General features: G+C 50.4%; 6 protein-coding genes across 6 annotated transcripts; 1 reads left to right on the top strand and 5 right to left on the bottom strand.

Annotated features, from left to right (window-relative positions):
• Positions 1-10: 10 nt before the first annotated feature.
• Positions 11-2,157, bottom strand: BDV37DRAFT_211687 (nitrogen permease regulating protein NPR2). Its single transcript, XM_032080024.1, has 3 exons — positions 1,867-2,157; positions 1,165-1,799; positions 11-1,113 (listed from the first exon to the last, which is right to left on the bottom strand). Exons 1-3 carry the CDS (start codon positions 1,907-1,909, stop codon positions 115-117), a joined length of 1,677 nt encoding a protein of 558 aa, XP_031937464.1. The 5' UTR covers positions 1,910-2,157; the 3' UTR covers positions 11-114.
• A 631-nt stretch (positions 2,158-2,788) lies between these two features.
• Positions 2,789-4,099, bottom strand: BDV37DRAFT_211685 (uncharacterized protein). The gene has a single exon (XM_032080023.1). The coding sequence runs from the start codon at positions 3,822-3,824 to the stop codon at positions 2,931-2,933; it is 894 nt and encodes a 297-aa protein (XP_031937463.1). The 5' UTR covers positions 3,825-4,099; the 3' UTR covers positions 2,789-2,930.
• Positions 4,100-4,823: 724 nt separating this feature from the next.
• Positions 4,824-5,164, bottom strand: BDV37DRAFT_258444 (uncharacterized protein). The gene has a single exon (XM_032083049.1). It carries the CDS (start codon positions 5,148-5,150, stop codon positions 4,986-4,988), a length of 165 nt encoding a protein of 54 aa, XP_031937462.1. The 5' UTR covers positions 5,151-5,164; the 3' UTR covers positions 4,824-4,985.
• Positions 5,165-5,698: 534 nt separating this feature from the next.
• Positions 5,699-8,693, top strand: BDV37DRAFT_297142 (putative DNA repair protein; the record flags this gene model as incomplete). The annotated part of the gene is made up of 4 exons (XM_032090269.1): positions 5,699-5,726; positions 6,399-6,667; positions 6,719-7,309; positions 7,359-8,693. The coding sequence occupies 4 exons, from the start codon at positions 5,699-5,701 to the stop codon at positions 8,496-8,498; spliced, it is 2,028 nt and encodes a 675-aa protein (XP_031937461.1). The 3' UTR covers positions 8,499-8,693.
• Positions 8,694-8,844: 151 nt separating this feature from the next.
• On the bottom strand, positions 8,845-11,688 carry BDV37DRAFT_274671 (urease Ure; the record flags this gene model as incomplete). Its single annotated transcript, XM_032085276.1, has 6 exons — positions 8,845-9,105; positions 9,163-9,222; positions 9,278-10,954; positions 11,010-11,414; positions 11,486-11,572; positions 11,668-11,688. The coding sequence occupies 6 exons, from the start codon at positions 11,686-11,688 to the stop codon at positions 8,845-8,847; spliced, it is 2,511 nt and encodes an 836-aa protein (XP_031937460.1).
• Positions 11,689-12,463: 775 nt separating this feature from the next.
• Positions 12,464-14,045, bottom strand: BDV37DRAFT_211658 (uncharacterized protein). The gene is made up of 2 exons (XM_032080022.1): positions 13,311-14,045; positions 12,464-13,244 (listed from the first exon to the last, which is right to left on the bottom strand). Exons 1-2 carry the CDS (start codon positions 13,857-13,859, stop codon positions 12,774-12,776), a joined length of 1,020 nt encoding a protein of 339 aa, XP_031937459.1. The 5' UTR covers positions 13,860-14,045; the 3' UTR covers positions 12,464-12,773.
• Between the last annotated feature and the right edge of the window lie 295 nt (positions 14,046-14,340).

Below are 14,340 nucleotides of genomic sequence, written 5' to 3'. Positions count from 1 at the left end.
TACTCAATAATAACGAAGAGTCAAATTTCAAATATGTTCTTCCATCTAATGCGTTCATTTATTGGGTATCATTAAATCCTAGTAAAGAAAGAGATAGGTTGAACCGAGAGAAGGTCATCGGTGTATGATTAAAACCTCCCCGGGATACCGCTTCAACCTAGCGGTAAATTCCTTTTCGCTGATTTCCAGTTCAGTACATATTTGATCAAAGCAGTGCATCCCATCGAGATATTTGGATAAAGTCTTATCGTCGATGTAGTCCTCGTCGTCCTCATCTTCGATCACCGTCCCAGGACGACTCCCGCTGTGTACGGAATTCGAAGGTCCATCATGCTGGTGCGCGGCGATGGGCGCCGAGTCATCGCCTACACTTGATGCATAGGGACTATTGGTCCCTGTTCCGGGGCCCCTAGATGATGGACCGCTGTGAGTGTGATAATGGTGGTGGTGATGGTGATATTTCGAGGGTGGAGCGGGGAAACCTGTCGCGTAGGCGTACTTGTGTACACGGTATAGGAACCCTTTGATGATGCCAAACGTGATGAAGCGACGAATGTCGATGTTGGCTAGTTGTCGGCTATAGTGCATATACCATTGCTTGACGCTTTGGCCTTGTTTGAGGCTGGCGTAAAGCTCGACCAGTCCCACTCCGTCGACTACTTCTCTCTCCTGTTGGTCCTCTAGTGTCGCTATTGTGCTTCCTGGCGCTGTGATGGCAGGGGCCGGACTAGAGCTCCTGGGGCTAATACTGCCATTGCTGCTCGCTATATCGACGCTAGTGTTAGTGCCTGTGACGATTTCACCGAGGGGCGGCCATACGGCGTCCGGGTCGTAGCTTCGGGTAGGATTCGTAAAGGTTGACGCGGCAGCAGGTGATGCGAAGAGAGTGTTGACATAGCGTGCGCATTCTCGCTGCATGTCCTCGTTTGAGGCAATCATAGAGCTGAATTGAGCTGTAGGAGCGTATATTGCAGAGAAAGAAAAGATGTCGAGGAGGAAGAGACAATTGTAGTAGAGCAAGTGCCGGATTGCGCGGCAGGTGAGAGAGAAGTCTGTGTCGGCAAGGATGGAGATTATGCGGATGCTGTTGACTCCATTGATGTGAGGGACGATCTGTATCCTGTCAAAACTGTGCCAGAGCCCTCAATGTTATAGGAAGCATACTCGTTGCATTGTAAGATCCCAGTTCTCATCCATGAAGGTTTGGTACCGAACAGTGAACAAGGGAACGTGCCAGGCTTTGACGGACGGAGGAGAGGGATAGATAGGAAATAACTTGATATTCAAGGTGTTTAGTTCGTCTGTATCATTCACGTCAGCAATTGACCTCCTTTCATCCCCTCCCGCTCTGTTTGTAGCAAGTTGCGTACCGATGGGAATCATGCATTCGCAATAGTTATTGAGATCCTCCATCAATGTCTCACACAAGCTATAAACCTTCCCCTCGCCGCTTTTTGAATGATCCCTGGAAAGAAATTGGCCTTGCTCCTCTAGCCCATGCATCAGGTCCGCAAGTTTCTGGACCACGCTCTTGTACGTGCTAAAATCTTCTTCCTCCGCGAGCACGATGCAAAAATTAAAGATGAATTCGTTGCGATCATAGCGCAGGGATTTCATGCAAATCGGGTAGCCAAGTATCCGGTACCCATTCGTGCAAACCTGCATCAAGTTTCCGCATAGCTCCTGACGGGGGATCACGAAGAAGGAGATGTCGGAAAAAGTCAGGAAGAGGGGTTGCGACGGAGCGGTTGAGGAGGGAACTATTGCGCCATCGGGGACTTGGTGGACGACCTTAGGCCCTGAATATTGTGTTAGTTAACTGACTGCCTTGTTGGAAAGCCTAGTGAGCTTGAATGATTGACTTACCCTCCTGGGTGTCGAACTTGCTGTAGAAGATCGCTTTGATCATGGTGGTTGTAGGGAGACGAGTGTCGGGAAGGGTGGTCACAAGTGCTATAGTAAGCTAGAGAACATCATCTTAAGAGTCTAATTGCATCGTAGCATAAGCACATTCTCTGTTATCGGCGCAAAAAATTGGGGGGGTGTTTGCGGTGAGAAGTAAGTGGAGAGGGAAGATTGCGGGGAGCTCTACCGCAGTACCAAGAAGTGGAGACTTTGAAGCTCCAATGCCCCGTGACAAAGATAGCACTCATTGTATCACGGGCAATCTAGATTTATACTACTATTACGGGGGGAATTCCTCGTGTGACCTAGATCTACGTGTGTAATAAAGAGACATAACGACACAATAACCACCTTCATTGGCCAGTCATTATTCCTATACTAGGAAATAGGTGACATTTTAGTATATACACATCAGTGGAGTCGATCGCCAGTCTCCATGTGCCTGGCAGCTGTCACCCAAGGAACCATGCCCTGTTATTCAGTCATCCCAGAAGAGGGTAGTTATATATATCGTACCGGAGTAGTTTCCGAGTGAAGATTAAACTGGGGAGGGGCCTTTCGATTGTTGTTATCAGCCAAGAGACCGTTCATGACGAGACTAAATGACCAAAAGAAGATAGTACGCAACAGACTTTTGAAGGCACAACTACGGATTTCATGAATGTATCGCGGCGAAGTCACTTTCTGGACGACAAAAACACCAATGGCCATTTTATGCAATGCTGCAACGAGATACGACATAAGACAGGAGGGGTATTAGAGGATTCGACGGGAGGGCTAAACGCAAGGAAATCTATAACAATCAGCGGTCGGGAAAAGTGAGAGAAAGAAGCCTAATCGCGGTCCACAGTAACGATCGAACAGAGTATTATGCCCCGTATAGATGGAGAAAAGAGAGAAGAAACCGCCGCTGATGCGCCATAAATGCACCTAGATGGAAAACAAACATGCCTGCCTGCTAAAACTTGAGAAACTGCAAGGATACGCAAAGAAAGAAATCGAACCGAGCATCACTCGGATGGGTCTTATCGTGCCGTTCCTGATGGAGAATGAGGAGGGCGTCGAATAGAAGTGCTCGCCGCGAGCAAGCTGGACGTTGGTGGAAGAATGATGCGTTCCGAGAGCGATACGGATCGTCTAGCGCCTGTCCTACTACTAAGGTACGGCATGTCATACAAGAAATCCAACGGTTGGCCTCTTCGGATCGCATTGATTACGTCGGCGTAACTTCCCCGCTCACCAGCTTCCTTCAACCATTGCTCCCAGTCCTCGTCGAGCGGGACATTGGCGCCTCGTTCGCGGGCGGCACTTGCTGCGAGAAGACGATGATTCAGTTCCACGCCACAGCTTTCCATTTCCTCGTCGCTCGAGTCTTCTTCAACCTTCGGAGGCACATCACAGTCGACACCGCGGTCATCAATGGTGTCAGTCACAGGAACGAAGTGCTCGCGCACTTCAGCCTTGACCTCTGGTTCTCTCACCCGTTCTGGACCATCTTCGAAATGAACCTCGACAGAAGGCAGCGGGGATGGCGACGCTGGTCGGACACCATTGGCCGTCGTATCTTGTACCTTGACACCTTCTTCTTTCTCATACCGTTCCCGTGCCGACTTGGTACCTTCCCAGCGACACAGCGAGGATATCTCGGCTTCCGATAAACCGAGCTCGTCGAAGACTCTAAAAAGCCGGCGATGCCAAGGGAACCGACTGAGCCTCATGCGATGCGGGCCATACGAATAATCAAGGCCAGGATATTGAGCTTCAACGGTGTCTAGCGATCCATAGAACGTCGACGTTTCGATCCGAACTTCGGGAACGAGGTTACGCGTGATATGAGCTGAGAATGTCGCTGGATCGCTCGTGCGCGGGCGCGGAAAGGTGGCATGGTGCACAATCTGAGCCAAAGAAGGTTTGTGCATGGTGAAGGGACGTCAAACTGGACGATGATGCGTATGAAGAGTATGCGACAGAAGTAGTTGGTGATTGCCAATTGTACCGTATCAAATGCCCGATAGGAGTCAAGTTGGGGTAAAGACAGGGGATCGGCTAAGACACACGACTTCAAGGGTTGGTAATTTCCCCAGGAAAATAAACAGGAAAAAGAGAAAAAGTCCTAGTAGGCAGGGCTTAAAACCGCCTGCTATATTTAGGAGAAAAGGAATACGTCGAAACGGGAAGGGCAAGGGAAATCGCAAATTCCAACTGCCTTGTTTGCGGAAGGGAGCGAGATGGGGATCGCCAATTCAATAGTAGGAAAATGATGGGCAAATAGCGATCTAGAATACCAGATCTCACTAGAGTTTCAGTTGGCTGATTCACGCCGCCAGGAGAACCTCAATCAGAAACAACAAATCCGGGATCTTCCAATGAGCAAGCAGAGAAGTCAATGAGCGTCCGTCCAACGCATACAACCATGCAGTAGCGGTGGGTGATGTGTCAATAGTTCACTTCTTGCCTATAGATTGGGTGATGGCAATGGTTATCGGATGGGAAACTTCGAGGTGGGACGATGAATGTCTTAGAGGTATGGTATCTGTCGGTAGCCGTCTTTCCTTTCCTCTTTCTTTCTTTCTTTCTTTCTTTTTTTTTTTTTTTTTTTTTTTTTTTTTTTTTTTTTTTTTTTTTTTTTTTTTTTTTTTTGTCTTATTTTTATTAATTTTTTCTTCACAAATGAAAGGACCTTCGTAGCCCCTGGACAGGATAAGGTGAAACTTCTCCAAGAAGCTTTGGCCTCAGGCACTTGTGGTGACCCAAAGCTAACAAACTTTCCGCCTCCTGAACTAAAAGACAGAAATACCCATGGCGGGACTCGACAGAGGAGGATGTCAATCAATGCAGTCGACGGACGGGTGATTGGAAATTATGAATTACAATAGTAGTAGTTGAAACTGTGGAGGAACAAATTAGAAGAAAAAGAAACCAAAACCGGAGCGAGATGTCTATTATATATGAGAGTTTTCATCTGAAAATGAACAATCATGATGTCTGCTGACAACACCGTCATGCATGCATGGAACAGCGCATAAGGAACAACTGCGTGGAGTATTCTTGACTAGTGACTGTGAGTGAGTTAGCTAACTTTAATTCCGGGACAACAGAATCATGCTTCTCCATCCAAAAAAGCCCTGAGCAAGACTGCGTTGGCGAGCGGGTCTCTCACCCACTCTCGCCTCGCGCTGGCCGCCTGCAAGGCCACTTGGTCGATGATCCGACCCCGGTGGTCTAGGTCTCAGGCAGGGGCCCATGTAGGTACTTGAATGGAGGAGTCTTAACGGGGCAAAGAGGCGACAGGGCTATTGATAGAAGGTCTAGAGTCTGGACAAGGAGTACCGTCTTGGTAGTTGTTGCAGCTATTCCAAAGCTGTCAGAGAAAAATGTTGTCATCACTAAAGTCCACCGCTTCGATTAGCGGAGATGAACGAACATGACCCATTAGAAAACGAAGCAGAAGAGATAACTTAGCAAATTATAAAAAATAATCTTATTTTCTACACCCTCATTGGCTCGCTATGAAGCATGAAGAAGCGGTAAGATTTCCTCAAGAATCGGTCTACGACATCCATTCCTCCATTGGGGGAATTTGGAGATATCCCGCACTTGCGGTTATACTCCAATCTCACTCCGCCTTCGACACCTCAGGATAAAAGGCAACCTTATCGGATCTGTTTTCTTATCGGATGTTTTTCGCGAACTACTCCGTACTACTAGTACCTGGTATAATCATCCACACAGAAGGTACCAACTTCGATCACTATAATGAGCTTATATACTCATTCAGCTGTAGTATTCCCCAATGTCGACCTTTGACGGGATCGTCCATGGTACGTATCAATGATCAAATACTTAAGATTCATAGAATCTAATAATCGGATAGAATTCCCTTATATTCAGAGTGAGCAATAATAAGACACATTGTCAAAAGTCATAGCTACTAAGGGACAAAGTCGATTACTTTCGCAAAAACCCAGATAGGCCTCCTCCACTGGCAGGCTTTCTCAGCCATGTCCACAGTGATCATCTCCAGGGCTTGGAGTCCTTCCGAGCTCCATTCATCTACTGTTCGGTAGCAACTAGAGAGGTATTTATCCGTCATTGTCCTCCTCACGAACATATCAGATACTAACTTTGTTCATAGCTACTCTTACACATCGAGAAATATCCCCACCGTATGAATTTCAGCAAAGGCATCCTTGAATCCCGGAGGCTGCATTACAAACATCTGTCCAAACTTTTGGTGACTTGTCTCCCCATGATACTTTCTTCTCCCTCCTAATACCACATAGCGACCGATTCCGCTAAACACGCCGACGATGATCGAACTTACCCCTCGGCTATCCATCCGAGTTACCCTACTAGACGCCAATCATTGTACAGGGGCGGTGATGTTTCTCATCGAAGGTAGTGGAAAATCCATTCTCTACACCGGCGACATTCGCGGTATGTATCCTCAAAAAGCAACCCACTCGATGACCCGTAGCTCTGACAAACAACAGCGGAATCTTGGTGGGTAAACAGCCTTATCCGGCATCCAGTTCTCATTCCATACACTCTGAGTGGTAAGCGATTGGATAAAATCTATCTCGACAGTACGTTTGCTCGCCACTCGTCCATATACCGTACATTCCCATCCAAGGCAAAAGGATTGGCGGAGCTTCTGCAGAAAGTGGCATCATACCCAGAGGACACTACATTTTACTTCCGAGCATGGACTTTCGGATACGAGGAAGTCTGGATGGCACTTTCTGCTGCTCTCAACTCAAAGGTATACATACGATATGTCCCCATTACTGTCATTCTTAGGCTGATGAAACAGGTCCATGTGGATCGGTACCAAATGGGTCTGTATAGATCACTCGTTTCCGCTCAGAAGGGGACCAGCGAAGCATCTGCTCTTTGTGGCTTTGAGCTCGGCAATAGATTTGTTCCTGGCTGTCTAAGCGAAGACGAAGAATGCCGCATCCACAGCTGTGAGCCAGGCGTACAATGTTCGGTGATTTCTTCAAAGAAACCGGTTTATATAATCCCGATAGTTAGTCGAACGAATGACGGTTCGGAAATACCCGAAATTGGAGCTGGAGGCGGAGGTGGCGACCTGTATCAGATTCATGAGCTCGAGATCCCGAACGAGTTGGCATTAGAGCAGCTAGAGAAACTTTGTCTCGAAAGGATCCATGATTCTCAAACACTCTTGGAGACCCGAGAGGCGATTATCGAGGCCTTCAGGTCCAAAAGCAAAGCACTCCAGCTTGATAGTTATGAGATGAAAGATGATCATGACATACCCCTGGAAAACCTAGTGAACATCCTCAGTCGACGCCGTTTCCATGGCAAAAACTGGTCCAATAACAACCAAGGATCAACATGCCGACATGATACATTAGGAAATTCACCTCCAACAGTTATTGTAAGTGGGGTTGCATAAACTGAGTCGGATACGCTCTGACATCTAGTAGCACTTTCCATATTCGCGCCACTCATCCTACGCAGAATTATGCGAGCTGGTCTCCGCATTCAAGCCAAAAGACATATACCCCTGTACAGTGGATCCTCTAACGTGGGACGAGGACGTCTCCATTCAAAGTCTCTTCGGCCATCTGTGCTCAGGAACAGAATTCACCCACGACCATCATATGCGAGACATGCTGGAGAACGACGAAGACCTCTGCTCAAGGAAACGAGCTCGCTACGAAGAGCCCACATCACAATCGAGCCAGCTATCCAGTAAACTCGACAGCATGGCCAGAACCCCAGTGGATGTTTCTACCAGCAACCCCGGCGACGATACAAGCTTAGATAGAGGAGCCCCAAATCGCACCAATTCCCAACCAGACACAACAAGCTCACAAGTGGAAACACAGCCGCAACCAAGACCCTACAAAACCCACACTACAAAACCAAACATACTCTCATCCTCATATTCATCCTCAGACTGCATCCCCATACCATCATCCCTAGAGGCCATCCAAGACAACAACCAAGCACCACGCCCCACCCCAGAATCAACCCGAGCAACAGAAAAAGCCAGACGAAGCGAGATCCGCCAAGCATGGCACTTCCTAAACAACGTTCGCTCGGACCAAACACCATTCCACCTTGGGTCTCTCCCCTCTTCATGGTCCACCGAAGAAGACAAGGAACCCGACTATCAGGGGAAGACGACTGCAATTGGAGAGACATCACATCACGTCGATGAACAATCTGACAGTGACCTCGACACAGAAATCGACGTTGGTATCACGGACAACGATATTAGAGAACAAGAACCAGAGCCAGAAAGCCAATTCAGCTCTTCACTCTCCATCTCCTCTTCTGCCTTTGCATCCCAAGAACAGCCCTTGGAGCCAGCCAGTGAGATGGGTTTTGATGGTGCAGTTGATGAGCATATCGAAACTCGAGAACAACTATTGGTTCAGACTACGGCGTCTTTATCAGCAGATGCCCAGACGGCCAATGCCCTAAAGAGAAGCAACAGCTCGTCCCGGATACGGAGAGCCGCGTATCTAGCTGCTAAAGCGGATAGTTACGAGGCCTGGGCGTCGATGGGGCTTGTCTCGGTGGGGGACAATCACACCAAAGAGGAGATCGAGCTGTGATTGCGACCCCATGGACTAAACAAAAGTCCCGGGGGGGGTTATTACCCTATATACTGAAATACACATATTTATAAGAGGAAACACGGAGTAATTAATTATTAAAAAGAAAGATGGATATCAATCATTACACACATTCATAACACATGCTCATATGCACACATCTGCCGAGATGCAAAAGAAACCAACCTATACCCTAGTCTATATAACAAGAAAGTTAAGAAAGGAAATGTGCCAAAGCACGCGCACGCATACAGGCTAGGTATCTCAAGACAACCAGAAACGGGAATACAAAAGTTAAAAACGAGAGAGAGAGAGAGAGAGAGAGAGAATTTTTTTTATCATCGTTCTAGTAAACGAAGAAGTCTTGCGTAAGTGGTAGGCTTACGGCGGGATGGGCGTCGCACAGAACACCGTCGGCCTCGACGGCGTAGCTTTCCGCGTCGACGTGCATCTTGGGCATGGTGTCGTTGTATTTCATGTCGGCTTTGCCGATGTTGCGGCAGTTCTTGACGGCTTCGATACGCTTCTTGATTCCGTAGGTTTGGACAATGCCGGCGTCGATGGAGGCTTGGGAGACGAACATGATTGAGGTGCTGGGGACGTAGGCCTGGGATATCATGTTAAAAGGGGGGGTTTTCTTGGAAGGATCCGAGAGGGGACTTACTCCGAACATGGGACGCATGATGATCGGTTCGATGGTGGGGATGGAGCCGTTTGGATCACCCTGAATAGCATGTTAGTGTCTTGTGTCATGTTGAGGGAAATAAATTTATGCATACCATCTGTGCAGCCACAATCATTCCGCTCTTCATGATTTGAGTCGGCTTGGTACCGAAAGAACTAGGGTGCCAGATAACTAAATCGGCAATCTTGCCGACCTCCACGCTGCCAATCATGTGGGACATGCCCTGGGCGATGGCTGGGTTGATGGTGTACTTGCTGATGTACCTCTTGACGCGGAAGTTGTCGGCGCCTGTGCCTTCATCCTCCTTCAGCGGGCCGCGCTGCTCTTTGTTCTTATGCGCCGTGTTCCAGGTCCGCAGGATCACTTCGCCACAGCGGCCCATTGCCTGCGAGTCCGAGGACATCATGCTGATAGCGCCAAGGTCGTGGAGGACATCTTCGGCGGCGATGGTCTCAGCACGGATACGACTCTCGGCGAACGCAACGTCCTCGGCGATGTTCTTGGACAAGTGATGGCACACCATCAGCATGTCCAGATGTTCATCCAGGGTGTTCATCGTGAACGGACGGGTGGGGTTGGTGCTACTGGGAAGGACGTTCGGGTGCTCCACGACGGAGATGATATCAGGGGCATGGCCACCGCCGGCTCCTTCCGTGTGATAGGTGTGAATCGTGCGGTTCTTGAAGGCTTCAATGGTTTGCTCCACGAAACCAGACTCATTCAGAGTGTCGGTGTGAATCATGCACTGCACGTCGTACTTGTCGCACATATCCAGGCAGGTATCAATGGCTGCAGGAGTGGAGCCCCAGTCTTCATGGAGCTTCAGTCCCGCGGCTCCCGCCAAGATTTGTTCCTCAATGCTGGTTCCACCACAGTCGTTTCCTTTGCCGGTAATACCTACGTTGATGGGGAGATGGTCGCAAGCCTGGATCATTTGGCGCATATGCGTGGGTCCCGGGGTGCAAGTGGTCGCGTTCGAACCTGTCGAAGGGCCGGTTCCTCCACCCAAGAATGTAGTGACTCCGGAAGCCAACGCTTCATCCACCTGCTGAGGACAGATGAAATGAATATGCGTATCAAATCCTCCAGCGGTGATAATCTTGTTCTCACCAGCGACCACGTCCGTCGAGGAGCCCACGACCATTTCCGGGTGTACACCGTCCATGATATCGGGATTTCCAGCCTTGCCAATGGCGACGATGATACCGTTTTTGATTCCAATATCGGCCTTGTAGATACCGCTCCAGTCGATAATCAGCGCGTTCGTGATAACCGTGTCCAAACAGTGTTGATGGGACTTGTCCGACGATTGACCCATTCCATCTCGGATAGTCTTGCCTCCGCCAAAACTGCACTCATCACCGTAAGACGTATAATCTTTTTCAACCTTGACCCACAAGTTGGTCAATCCCAAACGAACCAGGTCACCAGTAGTAGGGCCGAACATTCGAGCGTAGGCCTCTCGGTCCATCGTGAACGGGGTAACGAGGGCGGCATCCGCAGTGGGTTCGGCAATATGAGCGAAACCGTCCGCTTGCAGACGCAGCATGATCTCGTCCACTCTGCTCAAATCGACCTTGCCCGAGGCAATGAAATTACCTCCCTTGATAATCTGATGGCCCGCAATTTCCACAAGCGTCACAGTCTTAGTGTCTCCAGGTTCGAATCGTACCGATGTTCCCGCAGGAATGTCTAGGCGATAACCATACGCGCGAACACGATCAAAATGCAACTGCGGGTTCACTTCGATAAAATGATAGTGGGACCCAACCTACAAGTTCATCATATGAGTACCGTACAATTCAACGGGGCCGGAATGCACTCACCTGAATAGGCCGATCGCCCTTGCTCATCACCTTGAGCTTGATTCTCCGTCGTCCCTCGTTCAGCGTAATGCGCTCGTTCTTCACGGGGATGATGGCACCGGGCATCCTTTCGTGCTCAAAGTCGTTCGGGTCCGGGTCCGGGAACGCGTCCGCTGGGGGGATCGGAAGGAAGCTCCCGTATAGTGCCTTCTCCAAGTCTCCTTCGTCGCTACTGATGGGGTGGTGGACTGTTACGAGGTACGTGCCGGTCGGGAACGTGCCTTCGACCTGCAGTTCTATCAGGGTGGAGACCACGGACGGTAAGACATGACGACGACCAAGCATGGTCTTGCCGATGGACATCAAGTCGGCCACGGAGTAGAGGCCATCGCGGATGAGCTCCTGGATGTTCGAGGATATTAAAGCCTACCCGAGGGATGTCAGTGCTGGTCCTCTTCCATAGATACTACGCAACGGAGAATGGCCGATCCACATACCACTGCTTCTGCATGATTCAGTCGTACACCACGTGCGAGACGCCGTTGGGCCAGAAAGCCCAATTGCGAGATCGCAAGTTTATCCAGCTACCGCAGCCACCGATGTCAGTATCAAACCGGTACTATGGGAGATTATTTATAGATCTGGATCTCCCGGAAGGATCCCTGCTTAGTGGACGTACCTCCTTGGGAATGAGGTGCATCTTCGCCGACAGTAGTTTCCAAAGCGGAGCTCAATCGTTGTCTCTTGGCCTGCGAATCACCGACGCTGTCAAATATCCAGCAGCAGGCGATCGGGACTGGATGGGCCAATCAGTGGACAGGGAGTGGATGACACAACAGAAAAGATTAATAAAAAGAAGGCGAAAAAAAGGAATGGATCCGATGCGACCGGGGGGAAACCTGGAGGAGGATGCACGCGACCAATGGCCAGTCGACTTTGCACCGAACTCTTGGGGATGTGATATCGCACGACGACGACCTTCTCAGGGGCAAAGAGACCGGAGGCGACCTGCACGAAGGGATTCCGGGGCGGGTTTTATAAATGAAGCGCCAAAGGCAGAGGCGAAGGCCGGATGTTGATGTGGGGTTTCGCCGAGATACGCTGCCGGCATTGCTGATAAGGGCTTCGTTCGGCCTATGGTTGGCCGTGCCCAATGGACCATTCATTCATCTCTTTGACTAACAACTCTTTTTGCTTTCTACTGGGTCGATAGCAATCTAGCAATCCTGCACGAACCGTGCCGGCTAGCCGTCCGATCGATAACCACGAGTCATTCCATGGAAAGCCGCCCCAGACGGCACCCTACTGCAACCTCACCCCTGCACGTCTGGGGTAGCCGACGCTATGCATTGTTCGCGTGTGCAGAAAGCGCCAGCCATCGGGTATCTTAGGGATTCTTAGGCATCCCCCCGTTTCCGGTATCGCTTCCACGGTTTTTTTTATTTGGCAACTCTCAAACCCCCAAGGAAAAGAAATGCACATTGCTTTCATTTTTAACTTTCGCTAAGATCAATCTGAAAGATCCGTTTCCCGTTTGAGCAAGCTAGACCTAAAAGCAAACCGAAGCTCCTGAAAATAGATAACTGTAAAAAAAAGACTCCAAACTGCCCCGACCCCAGAGCACCGAACCAGTGATCCGGCTGCAAATCGCACTGTATGGTACAGGGAGCACTGAGTACGGTTCAATTCCCCAAAAATCAACATAGATGCGCCGAATGTCTGTACAACCGGTCCCCTCCAGTAAACCCCCACGACCATATCCAAAGATGCAGACGCAGAACCATTTTACTCTTCCGCGACAGCCTCACTCTTGCGCTTCTTCTTGCCGCGCTTGTTCTCTGTCGCAGCCGACTTGCGAGCCGAGGCGGGGGTCTCCTCCTGCACCTTCTTTTCCCTCGAGGCGGGAGTGCGCGTCCGCTTCTTCTCGGGCGATGCCTTCTTGGTCTCCGCAGGAGAGGCGACCTCCTTGGCAGCCTTAGCAGCCTCGCTGCGACGACGCTTACCAGAGCGTGGTGGGGTAGGCTCCCGGACGGGTTCGGGCTCCTCCTCCTCTTCCTCTTCCTCCTCTTCCTCCTCCTCTTCGGACTCTTCAGCAGGGGTGGCATCCGCACGGTCAGCCTCCTGTTGCAGTTGGTTGGCGGCCTTCGCGTCATCACTGAAAGGAAGACCAGCCTTGTAGGCCTCCATCTTCTCTTTGTAGGCCTTCATCTTCTCTTTGTAGACGGCGAGGTTGTCCGCATAAATTTTCTTCCAGTGCTACGCGCCGTGCGAGTTAGTCATGGCGCTGCGACGAGTTGGGAGCCGGCGGAAGAGAACACTTACCTCCTTCTCCGATTCGGGCATCACGGCCCAGCGACGGGTACCCTCGTCCGAGACCTCCTTCGGCTTGGCATCGGAGCCCATTTCCTCGGCGATCTTGCTGCGGTTGTGCTGCATGTAAAGGAAGAAAGGGGTCAAGGCGCGCTTGGGCGCATTGGGGTCCGGGGGAGCGCGCTTGCGCTTCTTCTTCTCGCCCACTTCGGACTTTGCGCCAGGGCTAGTAGCGCGAGCACCGAGGGCGCCCAGCAAACCGCTTTCATAGAGCGGGTTGATGATGCTGGCGATGTTCCCGATGTCGACCGTCGGGCCGCGGTTCAGTACGGTGTTCGCATGGTTGATATAAGCCTCCGACAGCTTGGAGACAGCCGCCTGGAGTTGCGCGAGACTAACGATCACCTGCGCGTACGTTAGTTGAGCTTGGGTAGGCGGGAAAGAAGCGACCGCGCGGATGCCGGAGGTGGCCGTATTGACGGAATTAGTAGCACGGGCAATAGAGGTAATAAGGTCCAAGGATGACTGGCTCCGATCAGGGATCGAGGCGCGTTTCGCCATTGTGAAGGGGTAGGGAGCAAGAACTTGGGTCAAGGCAAACAAGAACAGTGGCGCAAAAACGGGATGATGTTACAGGTAATGTCCAGATTTGGAGCGACCCAGGTTGGTTTGATGGTAAATTACACACATGAAATGTAAGTTGCCAGGAGGGGGTAAGGAAGCCAAAAGGGGGGGGGGGAAGAGTTAAGCCACAAAGCAGGCGTTGTTATGTAGTAGGACGCGTGATGCACAGGGGAGAAGACCTGAGCGCTGCGCCGGACACCCCAGTCGGGCGCGACCGGCGGACAGTAAACAAGGGGGCGACTTACGCTATCGCGGGTTCTAGTGAAATCGTCAATGTTGACGGTGACAGTGTCGTCTTTGCGCGACATGATTAAAGAGACAGTGAAACTCCACTGAGAAAGAGACTCTTCGGATAATTTTTGCTTTTGGTGAGAAGGAGACAGAGGGGGAGAGAGGGAAGAGAGTGAATAATGGGATT

The sequence above is a fragment of the Aspergillus pseudonomiae genome (genome assembly GCF_009193645.1).
Source record: "Aspergillus pseudonomiae strain CBS 119388 unplaced genomic scaffold BDV37scaffold_83, whole genome shotgun sequence".
In the NCBI taxonomy this organism is placed as follows: Eukaryota; Fungi; Ascomycota; class Eurotiomycetes; order Eurotiales; family Aspergillaceae; genus Aspergillus; species Aspergillus pseudonomiae.
This window is presented reverse-complemented; position numbering and strand designations above follow the sequence as displayed.

Coding starts and splice junctions, on each gene's coding strand:
- BDV37DRAFT_211687 (XM_032080024.1), bottom strand. CDS start 1,909: ATGATCAAAGCGATCTTCTACAGCAAGTTCGACACCCAGGAGG. Junction 1,800..1,866: donor CAAGTTCGACACCCAGGAGG/GTAAGTCAATCA, acceptor CACAATATTCAG/GGCCTAAGGTCGTCCACCAA. Junction 1,114..1,164: donor GGGATCTTACAATGCAACGA/GTATGCTTCCTA, acceptor GACAGGATACAG/ATCGTCCCTCACATCAATGG.
- BDV37DRAFT_211685 (XM_032080023.1), bottom strand. CDS start 3,824: ATGCACAAACCTTCTTTGGCTCAGATTGTGCACCATGCCACCTTTCCG.
- BDV37DRAFT_258444 (XM_032083049.1), bottom strand. CDS start 5,150: ATGGGCCCCTGCCTGAGACCTAGACCACCGGGGTCGGATCATCGACCA.
- BDV37DRAFT_211658 (XM_032080022.1), bottom strand. CDS start 13,859: ATGGCGAAACGCGCCTCGATCCCTGATCGGAGCCAGTCATCCTTGGAC. Junction 13,245..13,310: donor TGCCCGAATCGGAGAAGGAG/GTAAGTGTTCTC, acceptor CACGGCGCGTAG/CACTGGAAGAAAATTTATGC.